The 25646-nt window shown below is 44.2% G+C and overlaps 1 protein-coding gene across 6 annotated transcripts in view; it reads right to left on the bottom strand.

Annotated features, from left to right (window-relative positions):
• The window catches only part of Nr5a2 (nuclear receptor subfamily 5 group A member 2), a 123770-nt gene that overhangs the window by 34756 nt on the left and 63368 nt on the right, over window positions 1-25646 (bottom strand). For all 6 annotated transcript variants that reach the window (XM_055598120.1, XM_055598117.1, XM_055598119.1 and 3 more), the window contains 2 exons: window positions 19164-19283; window positions 10903-11050 (listed from right to left, as the gene is read on the bottom strand). In XM_055598120.1, the coding sequence (XP_055454095.1) occupies window positions 10903-11050; window positions 19164-19283 (268 nt within the window). The remainder of the gene's footprint in view (window positions 1-10902; window positions 11051-19163; window positions 19284-25646) is intronic.

The raw sequence follows: 25646 nt of genomic DNA on the forward strand, positions 1-25646 counted from the left end.
GTGGAGTTTGCGCCCAATCCTGACTCTACACGCATAGGTCACATAACCTCTGTCAGCCTCAATTTTCTTGTCCTGATATGGACCTTAGCAGCATCACAGGTTTGCAATGTTAGAAGTTCTAAGCTGGTGTCCTAGGATAGCACCCTTCTAGAGCAGAGGCAGATGATGTGCAAAATCTGGATGGCTCCCGGTTGGTATGAGGAACCTCTGGTGAACTCCTGGGGGCAGCCCCTCTCAGTTTCCTCAATCAGAGAGTTGCGGCTAACAAAAGATGAATGGAGACATGGTGTGGGGGAGGGGGGCATGCCTTGGTTCAGTGGAAAAGGCGACCAGAAATGGGGCAAAGGCGAGTGAGCAGAGCAGATGACCCGTGCACGGACTTTGAACTATGTGCTTGGTCCATCATGCCTAATTTGGAAGCGTGTCCTCGAGATCTGAAGAGTATGTGGCATCATGGGAAGAGGCTCACGTGGTGTCCGTCACATCCTTCACTGCCTAAGAGGATCATGTCATAATGGGTGTTTGCTATATTTTGTGGGCTTCAGTGTGTCAAAGTGAGGAAATGTGTCTTTTCTATTTGTTTTTGCCTCGTCGGGACACAAGTGTGGACTCCTATCAGTAAAGAAAAAGGAAGCTTCAATAAATAGCTCAGAGGTGAGCCACTGGTTTGCCCCACTCTAGACCCAAGGGGCTTGGATGTGAGCTCACTGGTGCTCTGGGTCAGGTGTGACCCCGATGCCCACTGACCACTGCTGCACAGGACCATGATGATCTAACGCTTCCTCTGAGCTGTGACTACAGCAGTCGGGGTGGCGAAAGAGGGTGAAATGCGCTGAGCAAAGTGCTCTCTCCATTTGTTTGCCTTGCTGGTTATTCTCCACTTGTCATGCCCAGTCTCTGAGAAGCCAGCTCGCTAAACAGCAGTAGTTAGCAAAATGAGCGCATCACATTAACAACTAACACATAACAAATGTTTTAAAGCGTGATCTACTCAGAAATATGCTGAAACGAATGCTATTTGGGCAATTATATTCTTCTGCCAGCAGATAACAAATGATAATGACTTCTTCGGTGGCAGTAAATACATATTGATTAAGTTCAAACTTAGAACTCCAAAATGAATTCTATGTGGTCGTGGCTAAACTGCTTTGCTCGCTGAGAGGGAAAACAAACAAACAAAAAAACCCCAACACAACACCTATTATGCTGCATTTAATTAAGGCAAGCATTAGCTTTATGTACCATTATTTGCCTCTGCCAAATCTCTATGGTATAAATATTGAACTGTGGCATCTCCTGAATGCTAATCAATCCGTTCTGAATTTCAAATGATTACATAAATTTTAGGAAGTACTTATTTGCTGGCATTTCCCTCAGCTGCAGATACCTCAGCTGGGCAATAGTATGAAGATATGCACGGGCACTTGACAAGTGTCTAGTGAGTGTTTTACTAAATTAGAATATCATAGACGAAAAGGTGAGGACTGAGCCTGCATGCTAATTATACAGTGAACCCTGGGACATTTCCTCTGCTTCTCTGACTTCACGAGGAACAATTTATCCAAAGCATGGGAGGACAAGATGTGAGATGAACATATAGTCACTGGACTCAGCTGGCCAGTCATCAGTGTGGGTGTGTTTTGTGCAGTGTGGTAGGATTTAGAAGAAGGTCTTGATACTCGGCAGACACCATGCCAGCCTCAGAAAGGGGCAGCAACCTACCACAGAATGGGAAGATTAAAAGACCTTTGGACAGGTCTGGCAAAACGGCATAGCTTATCTTGACACCCAGCCATAAAACGCTGCGCATTTTTCAATCCCTTCAAAAATGTTGAGTGTGTGAAAGTCAGTTCTCTCTTTCCACCATGTGGGTCCTGGGGTTTGAACTCAGGCCTTCAGATTTGTTGGCACCTTTGCCTGCTGAGCCATCCTGCCTTTTGGCTACCCTTTTATCAGCAAACTCTCAACAAAGAATATGAACAGGAATAATCCTGCCCTTTCTGGATCCACCTGCCAGCAAAGGGTCCCCTTTCTGTCCCCATCCCTGGACTCATAAAGAAAAGGAATTATTTCTTTTGCATTTGGACATAAAACAGAGCTTAATCAATGGGGTCAAATTCCTCAGTTGGATTTGGAAGCCTCTTTTACTAAGTGGATTAAAAAAAGTGAAGGGGGAATTTGTTTTTTGCTCCTGTTGCTCTCCTTAGACATGACAGGGACAGTTAGCTTCATGGCAGCGAAGAAACAATTTCCTCCCAAACCCCTCAAAATGTGAGGCCACTTCTAGAGAGGTTCACAAGAGAAGTCTGTTCTTGTTCTTTGTAACCCCTGGGTGTCTCCTTCTCCAGGGATGTGTCAGAGAGGCCTGGAGGCTGCTCACAGTGAGAGCTGAGGGAAGGAGCACCAAGACAATGCTGTAGATCCTACCCCTCAATCCTGGGACCCTGCAACTCAGGAAGAGCAGGCATGCATGAGGTGGTCCTGAACACAGCAGCCCAGGCCGGATCAATGCTTCTTCTCCCATCCAGACAGCCCAGGACTGGCCAGCCGCCAGGCTGCCTGCCAAGCTCTTTCCTCTCCTTGGGAGAAAAACCCTCTTCCCGATTTACACTACTGTGCCACACTGTCATCAGGACAGCACACGAATTAGCACATGGCATCGCAGCTGAAGCCACTGGTGCGTACCGACACAGCACAAGAGAAGTCAGATCCTAGGAGCCGGCCACTGAGCAGACAGGATGAAGACACTGTGCACAGTCAGTCTTTGTTCTCACACAAGAGCTGTTGCCAGCCTTGGAAGTGGCTTCATAGTTTCTCTATTGGGACGAAAGAGGAGTCCTGGCTTAAACAGAAGGGCCACAGGCACGCAGAAAGGAGCAACAATTGGCAGCCCATGGCTTCTTATGTGCAAGATGACAGGAACCGCTTTGGGCAACAGTTAATGATCAGAGAGAGGTTTACTCTTTGGTAAGCCCAGCTGTGTCTGAATGAGATGGGAGAGTAATAGTTGCTTTGCCTACTTCTAAAGTCCCCTTTTTCTAAGACACACGTCCTCAGCAGTGACACACAGTCTAGGAAGGTTGCATGGGGTTCTTTGACTCGTGCACAAAGGCTATGACTGGCTTGGGCTCGAGGGGCTGCGATTCACACCCCTCAGAGAGCTCTCACGGTGCCCTTCTCAGGGCCCTGTTATCAAGAGGTTACATGTTGCTTCAAGACAAAAAGGAAAAGTGAGCTGAACACAAGGTCTTTATAAAAGTGGGAGCATCAGTGTCTGAAACTTAAATAGGAGGAAACACACACACACACACACATACACACACACACACACACACACACACGTGCGCACGCGCACACCCCCCCCCCCCCAGAAACTGATGACTAGTGGAGACTAAGCAAGGCTGAATCATACGCACTGCTCAGACAATAAACACTGTGTGACTGTATGCGCAGCATGTTGCACGGCCATTGAAGACAGAAGCCATAGGTACAGTCTCCTCACGCTTCTCCCCAAAGGGTTTCATCCATCTAAATTTTAGGGGTATGTATATGTGTGTGTGGATGTGTGTCCTGGAACTCACTATGTAGACCACGCTGGCCTTGAACCCACAGAGGTCCACCTACTTCTGCCCCCAAATGTTAGGATTAAAGGCATGCTCCACAATGCCAGGCAACTTGTTTTACCTTTGGCTGTTACTGGAAACTAGACACAGGATTTCATGAATGCTGGGTGAGTCATGTACCATGAAGTTTCATTCCCAACATGTTATTGTTTTTATTATTACTGTCATTGTTATTTTTGAGATGCTGTTTCATATATCCCAAGCTGCTCTGGAACTCACTATGTAGTTCAGGGTGACCTTGAACTTCTGAGCCTCCTGCCTGGGATACAGAAGGATGCATGCATATATCACCATACCCAATTTATGTTGTGCTGGGGCTCAAATCCATGGCTTCCAGCATCCTAAGTAAGTACGCTACCAACTCTGCCATATTCCTGGCCCTTAAAAAAGACTGAGACAGAATCCCATTAACTTGTTCAGACTGGCTTTGAATTTAATTTGCAGGTTAGGAACACCATGAACTTGTGATCTACCTGCCTCAGCTTCCTGAGTAACTAGCTGGGCTTGTGGGCTAGAAGCACCACCTGTGGCTTACTTTAGGATTTTTATAAGCAGTTATGAACAAAGGCAGAGAATGACCATTAAATTGATTTTTGCTCAGCAAGTAGCTGGGCAGTGATGACTCACATTTTAGTCCCAGCACTCAGGAGGCAGATGAATCTCTGAGTTCTCGACCAGCCTAGCCTGGTTCACAGTGTCAGTGCCAGGACAGCCAGGGCTAGCTATACAGAGAAATCCTGTCCTGAAAGCCACACCTCTCCAAAGCAAGCAAAAAAAAAAACAAAAAACAAAAAACAAAACAAAACAAACAAACAAAAAAACAAATGAAACAACCTCTCACACAATTAGATGCTAAATCACATGCTTAATTATAACCATTTAGCTTTCCAAATGACTGCCAGAAGCCCTAGGAAAGTGTCAAACCCAAGAGGCAAGAGTAAGTTGTAAGAAGGGAGTCTTTGGAGAAGGAAAGGCAAAGCTTTGGGTCAAATGCTTTCTGCAAGTGTACAGAAGCTCTGAGCCCTGTAGCTCACAAGAGACCAGAATCTACAGAAACCGAGAGAATCCACAGCCAAATAATCTCAGTCCGTCTACATCCTCATGTACCCGCCTTGTACATAGACTATCGTCATGCTTCAACAATACCATACTTAACTACATAGAATTTACACTGCACTAGGCTTTCTTAATCTTGAGATGACTTTAAAGTAGAAGGTGGCCATTTTCAGGTCACATGGGAACACTCTGCTGAACTGAGTGAAGTGGGGAGCTTTGAGGTGGAATCAATCCCACCCATAGAATTCAGCAAAGGCTATTTAGGATCTGTGATGGCGAATAGCAGGTCCCTGCTGCTCTCCAGGAAAAGTTTCTCTTCTAGAGTATACTTTTTCAGTTAATCGTCCCACTTCTACTTTGCCCCATAATAATCTCATCATTACGTGTAGGCAGTGATGATGGCTCTCCGAAGAGGCCAGTGCCCGGAGCAGAGCTGTGATCACTGGCCCTGGGGGCTCCCAGGCTAACACATGCAGTAAATCATCTAGTTTTCTTCCTTTAGAAACAAAACTGGAGTGGGGTGTTCACTTAGGCAGCTTTCTCCTGGGGCGAAGATGCTAAGTTAGCGGGATGTACCTTTAACCCCAGCACCTAGGTGGCAAAGGCAGGCAGATCTCTAAGTCTGAGGCCAGTCTGGTCTATATCGCACATTCCGGGAGAGCCAGAGCTACATACTGAGACACAGTCTCCAAAAAAAAAAAAAAACAAGTAAAAATAATAAAATAAAAAGGGAAAGACATTAAGTCGTGGACTCATGTGAAGGTATTTCCTAGTAACACCGCTGAAGGTAAGTGCTAAGGGATTCTCTCTTCTACGGCTCATTATGGTAGCTCACTCTTAGTGCCATAAGGCTGATAGATCCCTACGATTTTCTTCTTAAAGGAAAAGGACTTTCTTTAGTTTCCACTTTCCTTATAATAAGTCTGTTCATAATGTAAAGACATATCTAAAATAAAATATACCAAATCCTCTAGTATTTATTTACCCATAGGATCGACCTTCTAGGCTATCTTTCTCCAAATCTTGTGCTTGTGTTTTTTTTAATTATTATTTTTAATTAGTATCTCATTTCCTATTTCATTTTTTCAAATGTAGAGATTGGGAGGAGAGGCAATAAATATTTATTAAAAGCCCATAGCTGTCAGGTAAAATACAAGAAGCAAAACATGTACCGTATATGACTTTCCAGCATGCTGGCTGGGTAGATAAAAGGTCCAGGCTTTACCATACAGCCGCCTTTGTCTCCTCTAGAAGGGAGGCAGTGTAAAGGAGCCACAGCAGACAAGGTAAAAAATGCTCTCTGCTCAGCTCTACAATGCCTCTTTACGATTTTAAAGATCCGTCAACATCACAAAGTTCGTTTTGATCAAGTCATACCAATACCATTTATTCTCTGATCCTGCAGAGCTTGTCTGGATCCGGTGAGGACCCCTTTCAGACAAAGGATGGGTGTTTAGGTGTTTAGAAGCCGCGAACCAGACCTGGGGCCGAAGCAAACCACTCTGGTTCTCACCTTGCACCCTTTGCATTCCCTTCAATGCTCCAGAGAGAGGGCTCTGAAGCAGACGGGGAAGGCAACCAAAGCTCTGTGGCTTCTCTACATGGATCATTGTGTCACTACCTGAGACAACCCGACCCATCTTGCTTAGGGTTTTCACCTCCATTAGGATGACTCTTAGGTTGTGTGATGTATAATCAGGTGTCACAGTCAATGCTGGAAATTTGGGGTGAAGCAGAGAGCTAGAATGGATGAATAAAGGCAGGATATTCTCCATCTGTTTTACTGGATGTAGGATTCTATCAGCACCAGGGAGGAACTGCAAGAGTTCTCTTTACTGCTGTTTCCTAACCTGGCCTCAGAGTGGCTATTCTTTCATCAACTTGGAACAGAAGTCCACATACCATCTGATTTTAGTCACTAATGTTCCTTTAAATCTTTGCAACTTCACTGTCCCAGAGAGCTTTCCAATAACTTCTCTCCTAAACTTGGAGACTGGTTTGGAATGGAAACTGATAGAAGAAATCATTGAATCTTGGAGGTTTGTTTGAGATGCCACCTTTTGGCTCAATTGACTTCCTATTACTCATTACAATAACACACAAGGCTTTGAGTTTAAACAAAGTATGTCTGTTTATTCATGCATTTTTATCAATAAACATTTTGTAGATTCCTACTATGTACCTGGTGATGTGCTAGAAGCCTCTATATGAAGAATACATAAAGAGGAGGTTTTAACTTCAATGGAGGCTCACTTACAGAGATGGAGTCTATTGCACAGAAGCAACTGAAAAGGAGGCCTGACCCTCTGTGGGCTACTCCACACTTAAAGAGACTTCAGTAACAATTAGCCACTGCTTAGATTTGGCTAGTTTCCCTCAAGGAAAATAACTGCCTAAATGAGGTAAAGAAATATCACAAGGCCTTCCCGAAGTAGGAGAAGAGAACAGTTTACAACAAACTAGGGGGACTCATTCAGGCAGGAGATAGAGCAGTTTCTAGGTCTTTCTTTTCCACCTGGGGTACACTAGTCCTCATGGCCTCAGACATGGATGGCATTACTCAGGCAACCAGGCACTCTCGGTTCTGCCCTCAGGAGGTTACAAATTTTACTTACCTGTACGGTGTCTGTAAGGATAGTGAGGAGGTTAATACCTACATTTCCTCCTCTGTAAGAGTTACTTCTACCCTGATGGCTGACAGTAAGCTTTATCAGTTACTTTAACCCCTTGTAAGAAAAGAGTGGGAGCAGAAACCAGTAAATAAATGTTAAAAGAACTAGTCAATCCAGGACACCTCTTTTCTGTCAGAGTATCAATGAGCACAAATTACATTATTAGGCAACAAGTATGATAATTTGGTAATTTAGCATTTTGGTAATATATCTGTGTCTGTACACACACACACACATACATACATACATATATACATACATACACACACACACACAGATTTGAGATGTAGTTGAGGATGACCTTGAACTGCTGACTCTCCTACCTTCCTAGTGCTGGGTTACAGGTATGTTTTTTACAATAACCAGTTCATATGGTGCTGGGAATCCAACCCCTGGACCTTGGGTAAGCACTCAACCAAGTTACACACCTAACTCCAATTTAGCAGAATGTAAGGAACACATGACAACTAGCAGAAAGTGATACTCGGGGTCTATCGGTCTATTGCAGGTCACATATAAAGAGATATTAAAAGACACTTTTTATTTTTACTTCCTTTCTTGACCAGCTAAACCAGCTGATATCTACTCATGGATTCAAAAACTTTTAGTCAAATGTGCTTTTTAGTCCTGTCCTTTGGTGAGTGAGTGGTAAGAGGGGGTGGTTGTTTTAGGGATGTGCTTTGCCTAAACTTGCTGACTGTTCCTATAGACTTTTCTAACTGCCTGAAATATCTGAGGTGTTCATGGGTCTCCACTTCCTAACTCTGTCACAGTTTGGCAACCTTTTCTTGGGTAATCTCTCTCCCCTCTAGACCCCCAGGTTAATACATGCTGTTACTACAAAGTCGCGTGAACACAAGCTGCCAAGCCTGCTTTCACACTCCAGCCCTTGCTGTGATTTCCAGGTGCCGACAGCATGGATCACGGCCCTTGCTCCTGCCCCACTGCACCTCAGTGCTTCCTTGGAGTTGTTGGGTGGATCAAGGCCTGCCTTCCAGGCCAGGCTCCTGCCTACCTTCCAACCTGTCTCTTGCTTCACCCCTTCCTGGCCCTCCAACTCTTCTTGCCCTACTTGGCTTTAAAATTCTGCACTGACTGCTCTTTTGGCTCAGAATGCTGTACCTACATGAGGTCATACTCTATCTTTTCTCGGATCTGTTGGGGAAGGGCTATATTATTTCTCATATGAGAGTAGCCTGCAACTCTTAACATAGCCCGCGGCCTTTTTCTACTCTACCACAGCCTCAGACTGTCAGGATGAGGCAGTGGGTGAGGCTGGGCAGGGCTGGGATCCGAATGCATTTGGTTCGGGTCCAGAAGGCTCACAGTTCCTGAGGGTTTGAGGAATGAGCACCTGGCCTAGGCGACAGACTGGGGGTTCAAAGTGGTGCGGTATGATTTCCTTCTAGTCACAGATAACACTGTTATTTGGGATCTAAAGTTCATTAGCTACATAGCTCAAAGGGGTTGAAAAAAATCGATTATTCATTGTTTCTATCAGGATAATTAATGAAGAAAGTTTTCCACTCATGAATTGGAAACCACCTGAGTTTTACTGCTATTACATTTTTACTACTTCTTTAAAAATAAACCCTTGACCTAAACTTATTTTACTTGTGATCAAGAGGCCTTATTTCCCTTTCTTTCTCAAAAGCAGTAAGTAGATGAGTTTTCAACACATCATTTAGGCTGGCTCTTCCTCAATCATCTGTGCTTTCCCGGCAGCCCCTGAACAAGGAAGTGTGTGATAGAAGCTCTGATAAACACAGTTGTTCAGAAAATCATTTGTAAGGTTCAGAGGTCGAAGGTGGTTAAGATCCACTTGCCGTCGCAGGACAGGCAGAGAGAATCATAATTTGGAGAACAATGAGGCAAGATAAAGGTAATGAAAACTAGGGCTGGCGAGGTGGCTCAGTGGGTAAGAGCACTTGTTTCTCTTTCAGAGGACCAAGGTTGAATTCCCAGCATGCACATGGCAGCTTACAACCATCTGTAACTCCAGTTCCAGGGAACTGGATGCCCTCTCCTGACCTGGGGACCAGCCATGCATGTGGGGCACAACACAGCTGCAGGCAAACCACGTAAGATAAAATAAGTAAACCTAAAAAAGCCTTTTAATCCATGAAAACTAAAACAATTCATGTTTAACATGTACATCTTCACATGTACTCTTGCTCTACTCCTTCAAAATTCCGCCTGGTCAGGCTGTGAATCACTCACATACGCGTGCCCATATTTCCCACCAGTTGACAACACCAAGATCTTGCCATAGGCCAGATAACCTGTGGGGTCACGGCAGGCAGGCCTGTGCTATTTTACGCTTCTCCATCCACACACACTGTTCTTGCGTAACAGACACAGTCTTCCTTGAGTGGCGCTCCACTGTTTGTGTGGTTAACACAGAAACCACTCTGAGCCCACGCCTGGCTCAGAGAACCTTTGAACACTCATTCCGTTTATAGAACACTGTTGTCTTTTTAAATTTACACTGACATTTCTTTTTGCTGTATTCATCACACTTTTTCCAAAACACGAAAATGCTCGTTTCATTTTCAACACTGACTACGCAAGAAAAACTAAGTCTGCTCTAAGGCTTCAAGCCATCCCTTTATTAGCAACAGTTGCGTGGTGCTGTCAGGGGGAATTCTGAAACCAAGGGCCCCAAGTTGGAGGTCAGGCACATCTGTTTCACTTTGCAGTTTATTTTCTTGTTTTATTTCTTTGGCTATGGATTCACAACTATCTTATAACTGAAGACTAAAGAAAAAACATATGTTGGTAAATCTGATTTCTCCCATTATTTTTGTTCAAGGGAAGTTGCCTCCCTCAGCCTTCTGCCAATGAGGAATGAATGGACTTGGCAAAAAAGTTTATTTAAGTTGGCTTTGTTAAGCCAACAAAATACAGAAATCAAGTAAGGGACAGGCAGAAAAATCTGTGCCTTTGAAGTCAATAAAAATCCATCTCCTTAATCCTTTTTTTATTCCAAGCAGAGGTGATTTTTCTCAACTCGCTCACTGAGAACCTTGATTTAGCTAATCTATCTTGCTTAGTTATCTTTCTACTCCAAACCCTAGCTAAAGAAGCATCTTTCCCCTTGACAACCACCATCCTTTAAACTGCAGAATGGTGCATCTTGTTATAAACATTCTCCAGCTAATCCTGGTAGAGGTGTAAAGAGCAGGCTTTTTTAACCACCACCCCCATTTTAGAAGGACAAAAGCAGCAGAAGCTAGACAGCAGACAAATATAAATGGCAGAAAGATGGCCTCAACCTTGCAAAGTGACTCTTTCCTATGTCTCCACTGTGCCTTCTGTCACATTGTTCACCAGCCCATCAGGGAGGAAATGACAATACTCCAAATCTACACCCAACCCATCTGCTAAAGGGCTAAGAATCACATAGGAATACAGTGAAAGCATGTTCATGTCTAACAATTTCACTGCTTGGAAGAAAATTCATTATCTTCATAACATCGAGATACTCAGTCAGTGTTGGGTGTTTGAAGATAAGTTTTGTTTGAATGACTATGAAGAAGAACTTCACTTACCTAAGCTGAAGAGCACTAGGAACTTCAGACACACAAACTCTCGCTGATCAATCTGTAATGAGCGGAGCCTCACCACCAGTTCCTGGGCATGATTCATGAGGTTGCTGAGCGTGGCTCCGGCTTGCGAGGCTATGGAGGAGTAGTCCAGCTGCAACACAGAACCACAGCAGTGACAGCCAACAGGACCAGCAGGACAGAGCCCCTGGAGCTTGTTAGTAAGCTCCAATTGTGGGTTGCAGTAGATTTCTACCACAGAGGATACAGCCGGTGTGATGGAGGCCATTCCTCAATTGAGATCCCCTTCTCACAGGTGCCTCAGGTTGACAGTAACTGACCAGTTCTAACTGGGAAGAGCTGTGCTCTTGAAAGCAATTAGAGACACCTCCTGTAAGATGTATCACAATTATTCTGATAAAAATCCGTGATGACGATCTTCACGGCAACTAGTTCTTCTTGCCTACAATTTCCAAGTACCTACACCTGCAGTGAAAATCTTTTCACGCAAGTAACTAGTTTTAATTATGAAGTATAAGTTGAAAGAAAAATATGCTGCCCGCAAAAAATGAGCCACATAATAATTCTACATGTGCCCAACAGCATAAACCAATACGAGGAAAATAATGGTTGAGATGCATCTTAACTGGCATTGTGAGATATCTTAATGCAATCCTGATTCAAGACCACTCGCTTGCAGATGATTTATGCCTGGTGACTAAAGGACTCTCTTTTAAAATAAGAGACTCACTATGTAGCGCAAGCTGGCCTCAAGCTCACCGTGTCCCCTGCTTCAGCCTTCCCGGCGTCACTACACTCCATTCTACAACTACTTAGTAGCTTTGCCCCTCCTTAGAGGCTGACGTGAGGCTGTTAGTTTGAGATTAGATCCTATCGAATTGATTTCCACCTTTCTTCCCACCCCTTGACACATGTCCTAATTTTTATGCAGAATAAATTTTTGGTTTGGAAAATGAACCCCAGAAGTCTTATGTCCATTTTCACTTTGTAAGACGCACTGAGAGGCACCTGTCTTTGTTATTCGTGGGGACATAAGACATTCGATTTATAATAACAAGTTAAGATGTTAGGGTGTCTGCCCTTGACAGTGCTGGCTTTGCTTCTACGTTCTCGGCCTGGGAAGTCACACTTGGTACCTGGCACTCCCAGCCTTGTTTTTCTGGAGAATTCTCAGGCAACCAGACGCTCTTTTAGGTGCATTTAATTTTTGCAGGAGCAGCAAATTTGTCTGGGAGGCAAGTCCTCATCTGCCACTCAGCCAGAGCAGACTGTATTAAATTTTTATATTTATTGACATTTCATTACCATAATTGACTGCACTTGCTTCGCTAGGAGAAGGCACCGGGCCGCCTCCTTCGAATGAGAACTAGTCCCTTGAGTAGAATTTGCAATTAAAAACAAGGCAGAATGGATTTTTTTTTATTGTGTAAATATGATGAGTTGAATTTTCAGCTCTAACTAGAGAATACTGGGTGTAAAGAAATCTTTTTCAAGAGGGGGAAAATTATGAGTCAGTGGAAAGATGAGCCCCCCCGAAAGGTGTCAGTCGGCTTACGGAGAGTCAGCTACGCATGAAAAAGCCACCACTGACGTGCCATCCGGCGAAGCTCCTGCTTCAAGCCCTGTGCCACCCTCTGCTTTGCACCCGCCCTTTGGCTGGCACCTGCCCATGCAATTTAATTGTCAAGCACTCTAGGAGCACGTTCAGATTCTGAGAATGTTCGGAATGGTCAGTCTGCAGGCAGCTTGAACCCTGGGGTGGGAGAGAAACAAGGGGAACAGTGCAGTGCACAGCAGGGACTCATCAGGCTGGCACAGTGACATGCGGCCATCATTTTGCTACTTTTCTTAAGGGAGCTTTCTATATCAAGGAAGCTCTTGCTTCAAAGGCTGGGCGTGATAGCACGGACACTTGTAATCCCACCACTCACACCCTAGGAGAGGAAAGGGTTAATTTGGCTTACAGGTGGCAGTCCACTCTGGAAGGAAGCCAGGGCAGAGACTGTGGAGGGACACTGCAACTGGCTCACTCAGATTGCTTATACAAGTAGCACCACCTGGTCAGGGGTGGCTCCGCCCACAGGGAGCGGGGCTCTTCTGTATCAGTTAGTAATCAAGGAAATGCTCCCACAGACTCAGCTATGGGTTAATCAATTTCTCAATTGCTGGGTCCCTTTCTTCAGAGGTGTGTCTAGTTTGTGTCAAACTAACCTGCACAACTGGGAAAGCAGAGACAGGAGGATTGCTTGGGGTCTGGCTGAACTATACAGTAAGTTCTAGGCCAACCAAGCATACTTAGCATGACTTAGTATGACTGCAAATCTCAACAGTCAACCAAAAATGAATGTGAGTGCATTTGCTGCTAGCATAGCGCAGGTTGAGCATCCTAGGATGGGTGCTCTTCATCAAGTCTGGTGGTTCATAGCCTTAAAGCCTCAGCAATCATTTGAAGCCTGAGGCAGAAGAACAGTAGTAGTTCAAGGCCAGCACTGGTTACTTAGCAAAACTGAGACCGGTCTGTGGTACATGAGACTTGGGCTCAAAAGAACAGAAACAACACAACTTGACACACGAAATTCTCTCAGCTCTGAAACTGTCTCAGTGCCAACACGGCACTGAAAGTGACAAGTTCTGAGTTACATGGGCTCACTGAAAAGTACTAGAAAAATTCTCTCTGGGTATGTATATAAAAGTGTATATGAAACATAAATGAATTGTATATTTCAAATTGGTCTATCATATATATGTATATATATATATATATATGTGTGTGTGTATATGTATATGTATATATTCAGCATTTAATAGAAATTGTACAGGGGAAAATGGGCTAGGTGGCTGAATGACAGCAGGAAGGCCCAATGACACAACAATGAAACTGGGGACAAGACAGACATGGGTTAAATACTGACGCTTACAAAGACTGTTGAGATAGTGGGACACCATCTTCACCCCTTAGCGTAATCACCTTTAAATAAGGCAGTTAAGCTAGAAGAGGTGCCTCTCACAGTTCTAATTCAAGCTTAAAGCTAACTGCAGACACTGCGGTTGCCGCTTAACACAAGCAAGTGCCCTGTAGTAAAAGTCATTGACTCAGCCCTGATCCAGGGGCTATATTAAAGTGAAATACAAATGCCTGGTCTTAGTCAATTTTACTATTAAGACGAGGCTAATTAAATTAGGTGTGTGTGTGTGTGAACATCCAACAGGCCTACATAGCAGAATTTCTACTTGAACACATAACACACTATACTAAAGGAATCTCAGTTGCTTCCCAGGATATTTAGTTAGTGAAGAGACCTTTAGTAAGATAGACCTCAAGACATCAATTGGCATCTCAACACCTTTATAGCCGTACATTTATTTACATGCTAATTTGAAAGCTCAAACATGCTTATTAAACAAGGGACTCTGGCAACATTTCTTCCAAGGATAATTTATCAAATTGTGCAGCTCTGAAGCAGAGCGGATGATTCATTTCTGATTAATCACAGACCTGCAACTTCCTTATATTTTATTGCAAATATAATTATATTTTCATTGTTGGATGCTGAGTTTGTGCTCATTTCGGGAGCAGCTGGCCTTGTCTTTTATGTACTTAGTAAAATTAATTGATTGCTCTCTTACATGTAATCTTTACACCATTAAATTCAGGGGAGAGTCTGAAGAGATGCTCTAAGCCAGTGTCCCCTTTGGGTAAATTTCATTCATCACGAAGATACAAAGATAATTTAAGCTAAATTGCTTTTAGTTCTAATGTCCAAAATTTTGATGACTTGGTTATTGTTAAGATTCTTGTCATTTTAATACGGTGTACAATAATAGAAGGTTCACAGTACATCTTTCCCTTAGGACGATGTCACGGTGGCTGATAATTTAGGTACAATATGCAAATATTGGAAGCTAACCTCGTGTCACAGAACTCTGTTATTTGACACATGCACAGGTGTATGTGCATAGATGTATATGTATAGCTTTAAGAAATACTGGATAAAAAAAAAGGAAACTGCTAAAAATATAAGCTACCAGCTAGATAAATTGCTTTGATGTACTGAATATTAGTGAAAACCAGCCTTTCCTTTTTGCCCCAGAGTTATTTAATCTGCACTTATGTCAGTGCTGGATAAAAACGCACTCGTAGTTGGACATGGTGGTGCACACTTTTAAACCTAGCACTCAGGGGGCAGAGGCAGGTGGACCTCTGTGGATTCCAGACCAGCCTGGTCTACTGGTCTACACAGCAAGCACCAAACCAGCCAGGGTGTGCGACCCTGTGTGTAAAAAAAAAAAAAGAAGGAAAGAAAGAAAACAGAAAATATAAGTTTAACCTGGGGACACCGTTACCCCCCTTTTGGGGTAACTTTGTCTTCCTCCTGTTCCTCCTTCCTTCCCAGTTTCCCTTCTTGGTGATGCTGTGGATTGTGCCTAGGGCCTCACACGTTGTTAGGCAAACACTGCCCACCAAGTTGCATCCACAGACCACGCCTCATTTTTAAAACTCAATGTGGCCTTTGCTTCCGCCTTTGCTGCCAACAGTTTCACTGGTTCACTGTGGCACTCCACATATAGTGTGGGAAGGCAAGAACACTGGGCCCCAGAGCAGCTGGGCCTTGCAGCCCTCAGTTGGCCATAAGGCTGCCACAGAGGTGTGGATGGCCACCACACATGTTTCAAGGGAAAAGGAAATCACTGTCTAGGATTCTCTTTATGTCAGGACTTTGGCCTTGGTATGTGTCTTAGCAGCTTGGGGAGGAGAGGGCTGGCTTCAGCTTCCAGGTCCTGAGCACACTTCCTCTTCTGGAAGTTCCTACAGTACGCCCGACTGTGCTGTGGGGCCTGCCTGCAGCACTGCGCAGTGCAGAGCACATCAAAGGACAGTGGCTGCCACTATCAAGCAGAGGGAGGAAGGGCCTCTCTTATCACTATTCACTGCAGGGCGATGTCTAATAATTCTCCTTTCACATCTTTGATTGCCCTCCACTTATTACTCTGCCAGAAGTACCTTTTACCCAAATGAAAAAGCATCTCCTTCACGTATTAATGAAGCCTTAGGGGAGTTCTGCATGCTTAGTTTCTTTCTGAGGACATTAGCATGACTTTGACACAATTCATCATGGAAACATCTTGGTGTGAAAGTTCACACTTTAGACAATCTATGGGACATAGGTGACTATGTCTCAGTGTCAGCCTTGTTTAGAGACTTACTTTTGGTTCCAGCATTACACAACTCCTTCCTGTCATTTCCATTGCCATTTTCTCATTTGGGTACCACAATGGTCCCCACAAACAGGCTAGGAAACGTGCTCAAGATCATGTAGCTTGTAAATTCTAAAAATGGCTATTCTGACATACACAGATATACATATAGACACATATATGTGTGTGTACTCTTACCATTTCCAAACCAAAGTCAAGAACTTGGTATTAACAGTCAAATTGCAACCTAGCTGGGTGTGTTGACACATGCTTGAAATCTGAGTAGTAAGGAGCTTGAAACAGGGGGATCATGAGTTTAAGGCCAGCCTGGGCTACATAGTCAACTCTTTCTCAAAAATCCATCTACCCCTATAGAAAATACACATACCTTTATACCTAAAGCTGTCCCCATAATGGGGACATAATGGGGAAGAAAGTTATTCTAATATACTTGTTTTCTCTAAAATAGTGCTTGGCTCTTAGACTCAATATATCCTTCCCGTTTTCATCATTGCATGAGCTGTCTCATTAATGTTGGTATGCATCAAATTAATTATTATTGTTCTAGTCCTCCCACTTCTGATATCAGGAGAGTATTTATCATTCTAAGAAGAAAGTACTTGTCTCCCCGGGCTACTGGATTAGAAAGTGGACAATAAAGGAGATTGGTGGCTGGAAAGTCATTCTGTTTGCCCAGATCCATGAGAGGAAGCTGGATAATTGATGGAGTGTGGATGAAACTAGGAAAGTGGTGAGGGATATTGCTTTTCGCCTGGCTCTTAGCTAAGTTGTTTTCCTCAAGTTTTAGGCTAGAGATACAAGGGATCTCACTATGTACAGTCACTACTCCTTTCCACACGGCCACCATTCTCAGTGTACAGCAGGTGCTAGAGGCACACACATATCAACTGGATTCCAAGCATCCTTTCAAGGCGTGCAAATAGAGCTCAATGGTAGACCATGTGTGAGGCTCTAGGTTTTATTCCCCCAGTCCACAATCACCCTTCCCAATTTTCTCATGCAGTTGGAAAGCTCATGAGCTCTGGAAGTCTTCCTGTGTGGCTCTTTCCCTGTAGCCTCAGGAGCCTGAAATGGGGAGCAAGGGAGTAATGCTTCTCTTGCTTGCTCCATGACAGAAGATAAAAGCCTTCTCCCATAGTTCCACAAATTAGACTGTTTAGTTATGAGAGTCATCATCAGGCTGTCCACATGGGGGAAGCTGGGAACATCTGTACTGCAGGAAAGGTGTGAGGAAAAGGCTAGGGAGTTCCCTCCTTCCATTCTCATGCACCGTCCAGAGTGGCAGCAACTGACAACAGGGATAACACCATTTATTCTGTGACTGCACTTGCTTTTAAAAACCAGAGACAAGAGGTGTACTTTCTCTGCTTTTCAAACAGTAATTACTATTACTCTAGGCCAGTACGCAAGACAAAATAAACTAGGAAAAAGGAATATTTCTAAAGAGCTGGGATGAAATGGCACAATCCCATTTCATTTAAGGAAATGAGATTCAATTAATTCATGAGCTGTGTCTTTTACTTCTAATGCAGCCTCTAGCTGGTCAACGGTGGGATGCTCAGATATGCCCTGTGATCAGACTCAAAAATGGGGATGCGCCTGCCAAAGACTTGGGTCACAGAATGAAAACACCAAATAAAATTTGGAAGCGCAGGAAGACTTTCTCATCTAGAAATTCTTTTTCTCTCCCTGAAAGCAAAGACCAGATAGTGATGGAGACGGTAGAATTGATCCAGTCGGCAAAAGCTCTGAAATGGTGCTTGCTTTTAATTTGATTGGGAAATGTGATTTATTAATAATACAGCAAATAGTGTGGAGACAGCCTTTCATTTTCAAATATGCACTGCTGTGGTTTCACAGCACATAAACGTTTATGGCTGGACGTAAAAGATCACAGTGCCTGCGTGCCAGAGTCACCCTGGCTGAACGGTGTGGTGGTGCCCTGAATAGACGTGACCGAGTGATAAAGAACCCACAGGGCAGCATTGTATTACCAATCAATCCACTATTTGTAGGGAAGAAGAGTACAAAAGCAGAAGAATTTGTACCAACCCCAAGGAGTTGGGATTAAGCCTGCTGTATGTGTCCTCTCTTTCCCAACATGTCTACACTGCAGTGTCTGCTTTCCCACGTGCTGTTCAAATGCCACCTTCTCAGCAAGCCTATCAAATGCTGTCATCCCTACGTCCCACTGACACACATTTTCAGGAATATGTGCTCATTCCTCTTCTGGCTGGGCCCAATTTATTATTCCTTTGCTCCAATATACCACAGGTTGGTGAATTAGGTTATTATTGTCAACCTCATGCTTCAACATTAAGTTCCAAAAAGACAGGAAGTATTTCCTGTTTTACTTTCTGATATATACTAGTGCCTCTTAATAGTGATCAGCACATAGCAGGGAACCCAGTAAATGTTTGTAGATGTGACAATTATCATTTTGGAAGCAAGTCCAACTTCAGGGGAATTTTTCTGTTTTCTTTGTAAATAACTGACTGGCTCTTGAAAATTGGAACTCCTATCCCTTCTCCTGTGTTTGCCTCTGTGCCAGCCATTCCACTGACAGCATTCCAAAGCAGTAAAGATTCTGGGGCTGCTTGGCGAGGACATACCTAACATACGCGAGACCCCGAGTTTTGTCTATAGCACAATCATCACCACCATTACCATCCACTCTACAGTTTATAAAAGAACTAAAATGGCTGGCTAACATACAAATACGGCCTGTTCATGCAGAAGCTGAAGGGGAAAAAAACCCCACCAGTCCTAACTGCTGACTTTGATTTATCTGTTGTTCTGACCCTTGTACAAGACTCCCCGTCCTGTAGACTGGCAGCAAGAAAGCTCTATTCCAATCAGAGCAGGAACTGAGGAGCCCAGAGTCATCATTTCTCAATTAGGGGCAGCTAGTCTCTGCCTCTCAAAGCACAAGAGTGCTTCTGACCTAGTAAAATTCCCGCCACTCGGAACGTGCTTAATAACGAGGTTTTTTTTTTTTTTTCTTCTTTTGTTTTGGCCTGGATACTCACTTGTTGCCCGGTAACCAGGAAGATGGACCCTTCCTTCCCATGGACCACTTGCCGGTAAATGTGATCGAGGATCAACAGCTCACTCCAGCAGTTCTGAAGCAGCTTCATTTGGTCATCAACCTGCAATTGAAAAACAAAAGCGTGCGTTGTTTGCTACCGTTTTGGTTTTGCATAATTTTCCAGAGAAGAGGACCAATAGGCAAGGAGGTCCCCGTCAATGAGCACTCAGACACAGATGCTCAGCCTCTGTTCTGCTGCTTCTGGAAAATCCTATTCTCATTCAGACAGATACTTCAGGATGTAAACTAAGTATCCATAATCAGCGAGCTGGGGAAAGGCACTCCATCAGATTGTCCTGGCGAGCATTGCAGGAGCTGTGGAAGTTTGGTTGTTAGAGCTACAGGTGCCTGGATGGTTCTTGACAGACCCTGGTAGAATGATCCCAAATGACCCACGCTCACACATGTAAAGGTTAATATACATCTTAGCAACCTGCCAAACAGAGAGAAACTAGCAGGGCAGCCCGAGGGATTTCTGGAGGTAAAGGAACAGTAGCCATATTGATCTCTAGTGTTAATTACAATTCTTGTTGGCACTTTTTTTGTGGGAAGGGGAGTGTTAAGAAGGGGTTTTGCCTGCTCCTTTCTCCCTCTGCCTCCCTGAGTGCAGGGATTGATCACGTGTGTGTGCCACCTCACCTGGCTTTGCAGCTTTGTTTTGTTTTTTTTCCCCTTGTTTTTTTAAGACAGGGTTTCTCTATGTAGCCTGGGCTGTCCTGGAACTTGGTTTGTAGACAAGGCTGGCCTCAAACTGAAAGATCTGCCTGCCTCTGCCTCCCAAGTGCTGGGATTACAGGCTTGAACCACCCCCACCACATGGCTGGCTTTACCTTTTCAATGGTATCTCTCAAGAGAAAGATCACCAAGGCTACTACTCTTGACTGTGACTATCACTTAGAATGCCAGGACTGGCCTTGACTACACAGCACATATGAGGCCAGCCAGGGCTGCAGGTGACCCTGCCTCAAAAACATATACATTCATACATACATGCACACATGCAGCCTTGGCTGTCCTGGACCCACTTTGTAGACCAGGCTGGCCTGGAACTCACAGAGATCTACCTGACTCTACCTCCTGAAGGCTGGGATGACAGGCATGAGCCACCACACCTGGATTTTATATGTATATATAACTTAATATTTTATTTTCATCTTATGTGCATTGGCCCGCAGGCATGTCTGTACGAGGGCGTCAGATTCCCGGGAACTGGAGTTACACACAGTTGTGAGCTGCCATGTGGGTGCTGGGAACTGAACCCAGGTAGAAGAGCAGCCAGTGCTCTCAACCATCTCTCCAGCCTAAGTGCTTTTTCTTTTGTTTGTTTGTTTTTATGATTCTGCTACAAATTCTGCTACAAATCCTCTAAATGCCAATTTCCTTTTGTGTCAAGAGTAGTCAGGATTACTGTGAAGATGAAAATGGAAAGTGCTGTGTCATAATGAGGACTCCATACATGCCCCATCTCACCCTCTGTCATTATTCAATGACAGAGATGCATTTCTTTCACATATCTACCTATCTACGATCTAAATGTGGAGGGAATCAAGCTGCCATCTCAGGTGTTTTTGAGAGTCCATTTCTTCTACTGTAATGTGTACCAACCAAAACCCTGGTGTGCCCAGATGGGGGTCCTCATGTCCCTCATGTGCAGAGGTAACACTGGCTGGTCTGTCGGGGCATGCTTTAAGGGCTGGGATTACACACGTCTCAGAGTTTCTATTGCTGTGGTAAAACACAACAAGGAAAGGCAACTCAGGGGAAAGAGCTGCTTTCAGATTACACTTTCACAACATAGTCCATTGCTGAGGAATTCAAACAGGACAGGAACTTAGAGGCAGGGGCTGATGCAGAGTCCGTGGAGGATGCTGCTTACTGGCTTGCTCCCAATGGGTCGCTTGGCCTGCTTTCTTATAGAACCCAGCACCATCAGCCCAAGGGTAGCACCACCCACAGTGGGCTGGGCCCTCCCCCACCAAACACTAATTAGGAAAATGCCCTAGACTCTAAGGGCCTAGAGCTTTGCTTACAGGAATGGAGTCACTTTCTCAGTTGATACAATGACTACCCAGAGCAAAGCCTTTATGTATTAGTTTAGCTTTGGCTCACAGAACATGCTTTTAAAGTTGGCAGAATTGGTACCGTCCTGCTCAATTTTCAGATGGTACGATGAGGTCAAGGATGTATTTCTTGCTCCTTCCCCAAATCCAGGTTGTCTCCCAATTGTGCTGAGAGGTATGAAAATTTTCTAAATAAAATTAATTTAACTCACATTAATAAAGTATGTGGTTAGTTTTTGTCTGTTTTGAGACAAGGCCTTAATATGTGGCTTGGCTGCCTCCTAAAGTGCTAGGATTAAAACACAGTGTGCACTACCTCTCTAGTTATTTTTTTAAAAAGCGATTCTGTGAGACTCGGGATAGTTAACACACACACACACACACACACACACACACACACACACACACACAGATAAGAGCTGCTGGACAACTTGATTTCCACAGGGCTGGAACACAGTGAACATGGTCAAAACACTGGACGTGGGTAAAAACAAGGAATTAATGGATGGCTTCTGTACTTCCATCTATGAGAGCCATTATCAAGCCCTGTCTTCTCAGGGAAGGCATGTGAAGTGGTTTTATTACATACATAGGATGAGACGGTCTCTACGAAAGCCCTTTCAAAACTGGGCATGGTAGTGCATGTCTATAAATCCTGGCACTCAGAAGGCCAAGGCCGGAGAATTGAGTTTCAGGCTAGCCTGGGCTAGAGAGCAAGTTCAAGGCAACCTGAGCTAAACAGAAGCATCCCTGGTATGGGGGATGTAAAGCGATAAACAAATGAGAAGCAATAGGTGCAAGCATCCAGCTAGAAAGTTCTGCTCAGGAGGGAAAAGGGGGTTGGGGACATGGCCCAGTAGAAAAGCACCTGTCTTCAGTAGGTCCTTCTCCCCTCCCGACTTCCGAAGCCCAGTGGGGCAGGCTGAAGCTACCATGGAGCTGGGTGACAGAAAAACTGGACATCATTAAGAATCCCATTTGTGGTTTCAGAATTAGGATTTGAACCACAGACCCTAGGCAAATGCTTTACTATGAAGGCAGGCCCAAGAGGCTCTTTTTGATTGGCGGGTCGAAGTGTAGGGCTCTGGGATAAAAGGATTAACAAGCTTTGCACAACCCCCGCCTTGGTGGAAACCACTTGCATGGCCCAGCACCCAGTGGGTTAGTTGACAGTGGCAATTGTCAAGTCTCCAGAATGCCATGTGGCGTTGGGAGGGTCAGGGTGGGGATGGGTGGAGGCAGTAGGTAGGTTCTTTACCCTCTGCCGTGGGGTCGGCTGCGGGTGGGACGCTGTGTCCTGCTGACCCAGCCGCAGGTGTGTTGCTGCGCCCAGAGCAGACTCTGCAGTTCAGCTCAGGGTGGTTTCAGAGCAAAGTGCAGGCTGCTCCTCAGGTTTATTACACCCTCATATGCTATCAGCATCTTACTTCAAATTTATCAGTCTACAGTGGTAATCTGCCTCCATTCATTGTTTAAAATGTGATATAAAACTTTGATTATTTAACTCTCTCTTCAGGGAAACCCAAAATCTGTACTTTGAGATCTGTCCAACACTGACTGCACAGGAGAACACTGTATAGAACTTCTGGGAGGTGGGGCCGTGGAGGCCTTCCAAGTCCACACATGGGTGCAGAATATGGGTTTCAGCTTAAGAACCTTATTTATACAGCAAGAAAACTTACTGGGACAGAGCATGCCCTTATTCCCAGGATTTGGGAAGCAGAGACAGGCAGATCTGTGAGTTTGAGAGCAGCCTGGTCTGCAGAGCGAGTTCCAGGTCAGGCAGAGCTATATAGTGAGATCTTGTCCCTCCCAAAAAAGAGCAAAGTGGGGCTGGAGAGATGGCTAAGTGGCTCAGAGCAGGTTCTGCTCTTACTGGATTCCCAGAAACCAAGTCAGGTGGCTCACAAACGCCTGTGACTAAAGCTCCGGGGACCCAGCTCTGGCCTCTCTGGGGAACCTGTGCTCAGTGCACACGCCTAAGCACAGACATACATACTCATAATTAAAAATGATTAAAAAATACATCTTTTAAAGAAGTAAAGAAAGAGTAAGAGGTTTGACATGGCCATGGAGGAAGGTGAGTGGACATTAAGAGACACACGTTTCCCAGGTCGCTCTCCTTCGTTTTCATCTGATGAACAATCACCTATGTTTTACATCCAAAAGCTCAAGAGACATAGTTGCTGTAAAGGAGTTTGCCTAGTGATTGCCGAGGAAAACTGGAGCACAAAACTCTAACCTTCCCTAGTCCTTTAGGTCAGAAGCATGAAGGTGACTTTAAAAATATGGGCTGTTCTGTCCCATCTCCACCCCACCCCCACCCCCGTCCTTGGAAATTCCTGGAGTAGGTGACACTGAGTGTCTGCTTCAGCAGTGTATCATATTGAATTTCCTGTTGTTTTATAGTCCATGCTGTTCATGCCATCACATCTTTGTCTCCAACTGAGAATATCTTCTAACTTTTCTGCTGCTTTTTTAATGGAGGAACAAATGCCTGAATCACTTCCACTGGGGTTGTTCCTTTTACCTTGTGTGTCTCAGGTAGCCACTCCCACAGGGTAAGCTACTGTCTCCTTTAGTCCTTGTAAAATAAAGGATCATTTCCAAGTACAGAGAAACCACCAGCCACTTGTGGCTGGCCTTGGTCACATGTGCGCCCCCCCTTCATCTGCACCCCAATCAGGCCCTCAGTAAGGACTCTGGACTGACTGAAATTTCACCACCACCCATCCCCAGCACTAGAGCTTTCATTTGAAGGCACTCTGAAGAGGTTTTTACACTGATATTCTGTTGTATTACTTTCCATAATTGATCCTGTGATATTTTATAACATTTTGAAATTTGTGAGACTGCAACTTCATGCTGCTCTAGATAACATAGCTGGGAAAAGATGTTGGATTCTTCTCTATCTCTAGATAAGAAGTCCTGCTATTTGTGTGTGTGTGTGCAGTATAGTCATATATGTAGCATACATATACATATATGTATGTATATTGTATATCATAAAATTACATCTTACCAGGAGGAAGATAAAAACAGTAACTTATTTTTTAAAAGAAAATCCTGCTGCCATTAATGCTGTAATATTTAGGGTAGCATTTGGGGAGCCCAGGGAGAGAACCAATTAGCTTTCAGTCCTATTACAGAGTCAAACTTCTCCCAGTGGTTAGCGAGAGTGCCCCCGACAAGCCTTGGTCATCTGCTATAATAAAAGGAGGGGCTTATCTCAGAGAAACTATTTCTACTGTTCTTTTAGGCAGGGGTGCAAAGGGACACAAGCCCCGCATTGTTATGGGGCCCTGCTTCCCATACGCCGGCCCGTTACTATTAGGAGTGTGCGCATTCTCGTGCTGACAGAGGACCTGGCAAATAACTGGAAGAAGGAATATTTATAGATCTTTCTCCACTCCACATTCAAGTTATCAAGCCTTCTGTTACCCCTTCTCCTTCCCTACGAGTAGCTGAGAGACTGGCTGACCTGTTATTTCACTTTGTGTCCTGTAGAGTGTTGTGGTTTGTTTTGTTTTGTTTTTTATTTGGTCATATCCTTTCTGTTTTCCAAGTCATCCTACATCCTCCCCAATCAAGTTCGTGTATCTTCTATCGTCTCTTTCAAAACTACAAACCAATCCAAAACTAAAAATGAAAACAAAAACAAACCAATCCAAACCAAAAAACCAAGATACCACACCAAAACAATAAAAAAAAAACAAACCCATAAAAGAACAGAGAATCCACTTTGTCTTGGCCAGCTACTGAACATGGAGCCTGCCCTGTAGTATGCTTGATATACCCAATGTCAATCATTTGGAGAAAACAGATTTTTTTTTTCCTCTTTCCAAGCAGGTATACGTTGAAAATAGCTTTTTGGGTAGGGATGGGACTTTGTACCATCCTTCTCATTCTCCCTTTCCAAGGCTTCTTATAAGCCACAGATCATTGTGTTTGTGCTTTTAAAAACAATACCATGAAGACATTCTACTGAAATAAAACAGGTAGGTTAAAGCAGACAGGAGCCTGTTTCTTGTTTTTGGACCATCAGTTTCTTGCCAAGGACCAGTATTTAAAGTTGGAGTGGATAAGGTGAGGAACAAATAGGAAAACATAAAAGGAAATAGGAAATAAATAGGAAAAAACAAATAGGAAGACATAAAACATAAAAAGGAAGACATAATCTGTGCTTTAAGAATTCACACACCAGCAGGGCATGGTGGTGCCTGCTAGGAGGCAGAGGCAGGTGGATCTCTGTGAGTTCAAGGCCAGCCTGGTCTACAAAGTGAGTCCAGGACAGCCAGAATAGTCTTGAAGAAGAAAGAAAGAAAGAAAGAAAGAAAGAAAGAAAGAAAGAAAGAAAGAAAGAA

The sequence above is a fragment of the Psammomys obesus genome, unplaced genomic scaffold, assembly GCF_907164565.1.
Source record: "Psammomys obesus unplaced genomic scaffold, mPsaObe1.curated_primary_1811, whole genome shotgun sequence".
NCBI lineage: Eukaryota > Metazoa > Chordata > Mammalia > Rodentia > Muridae > Psammomys > Psammomys obesus.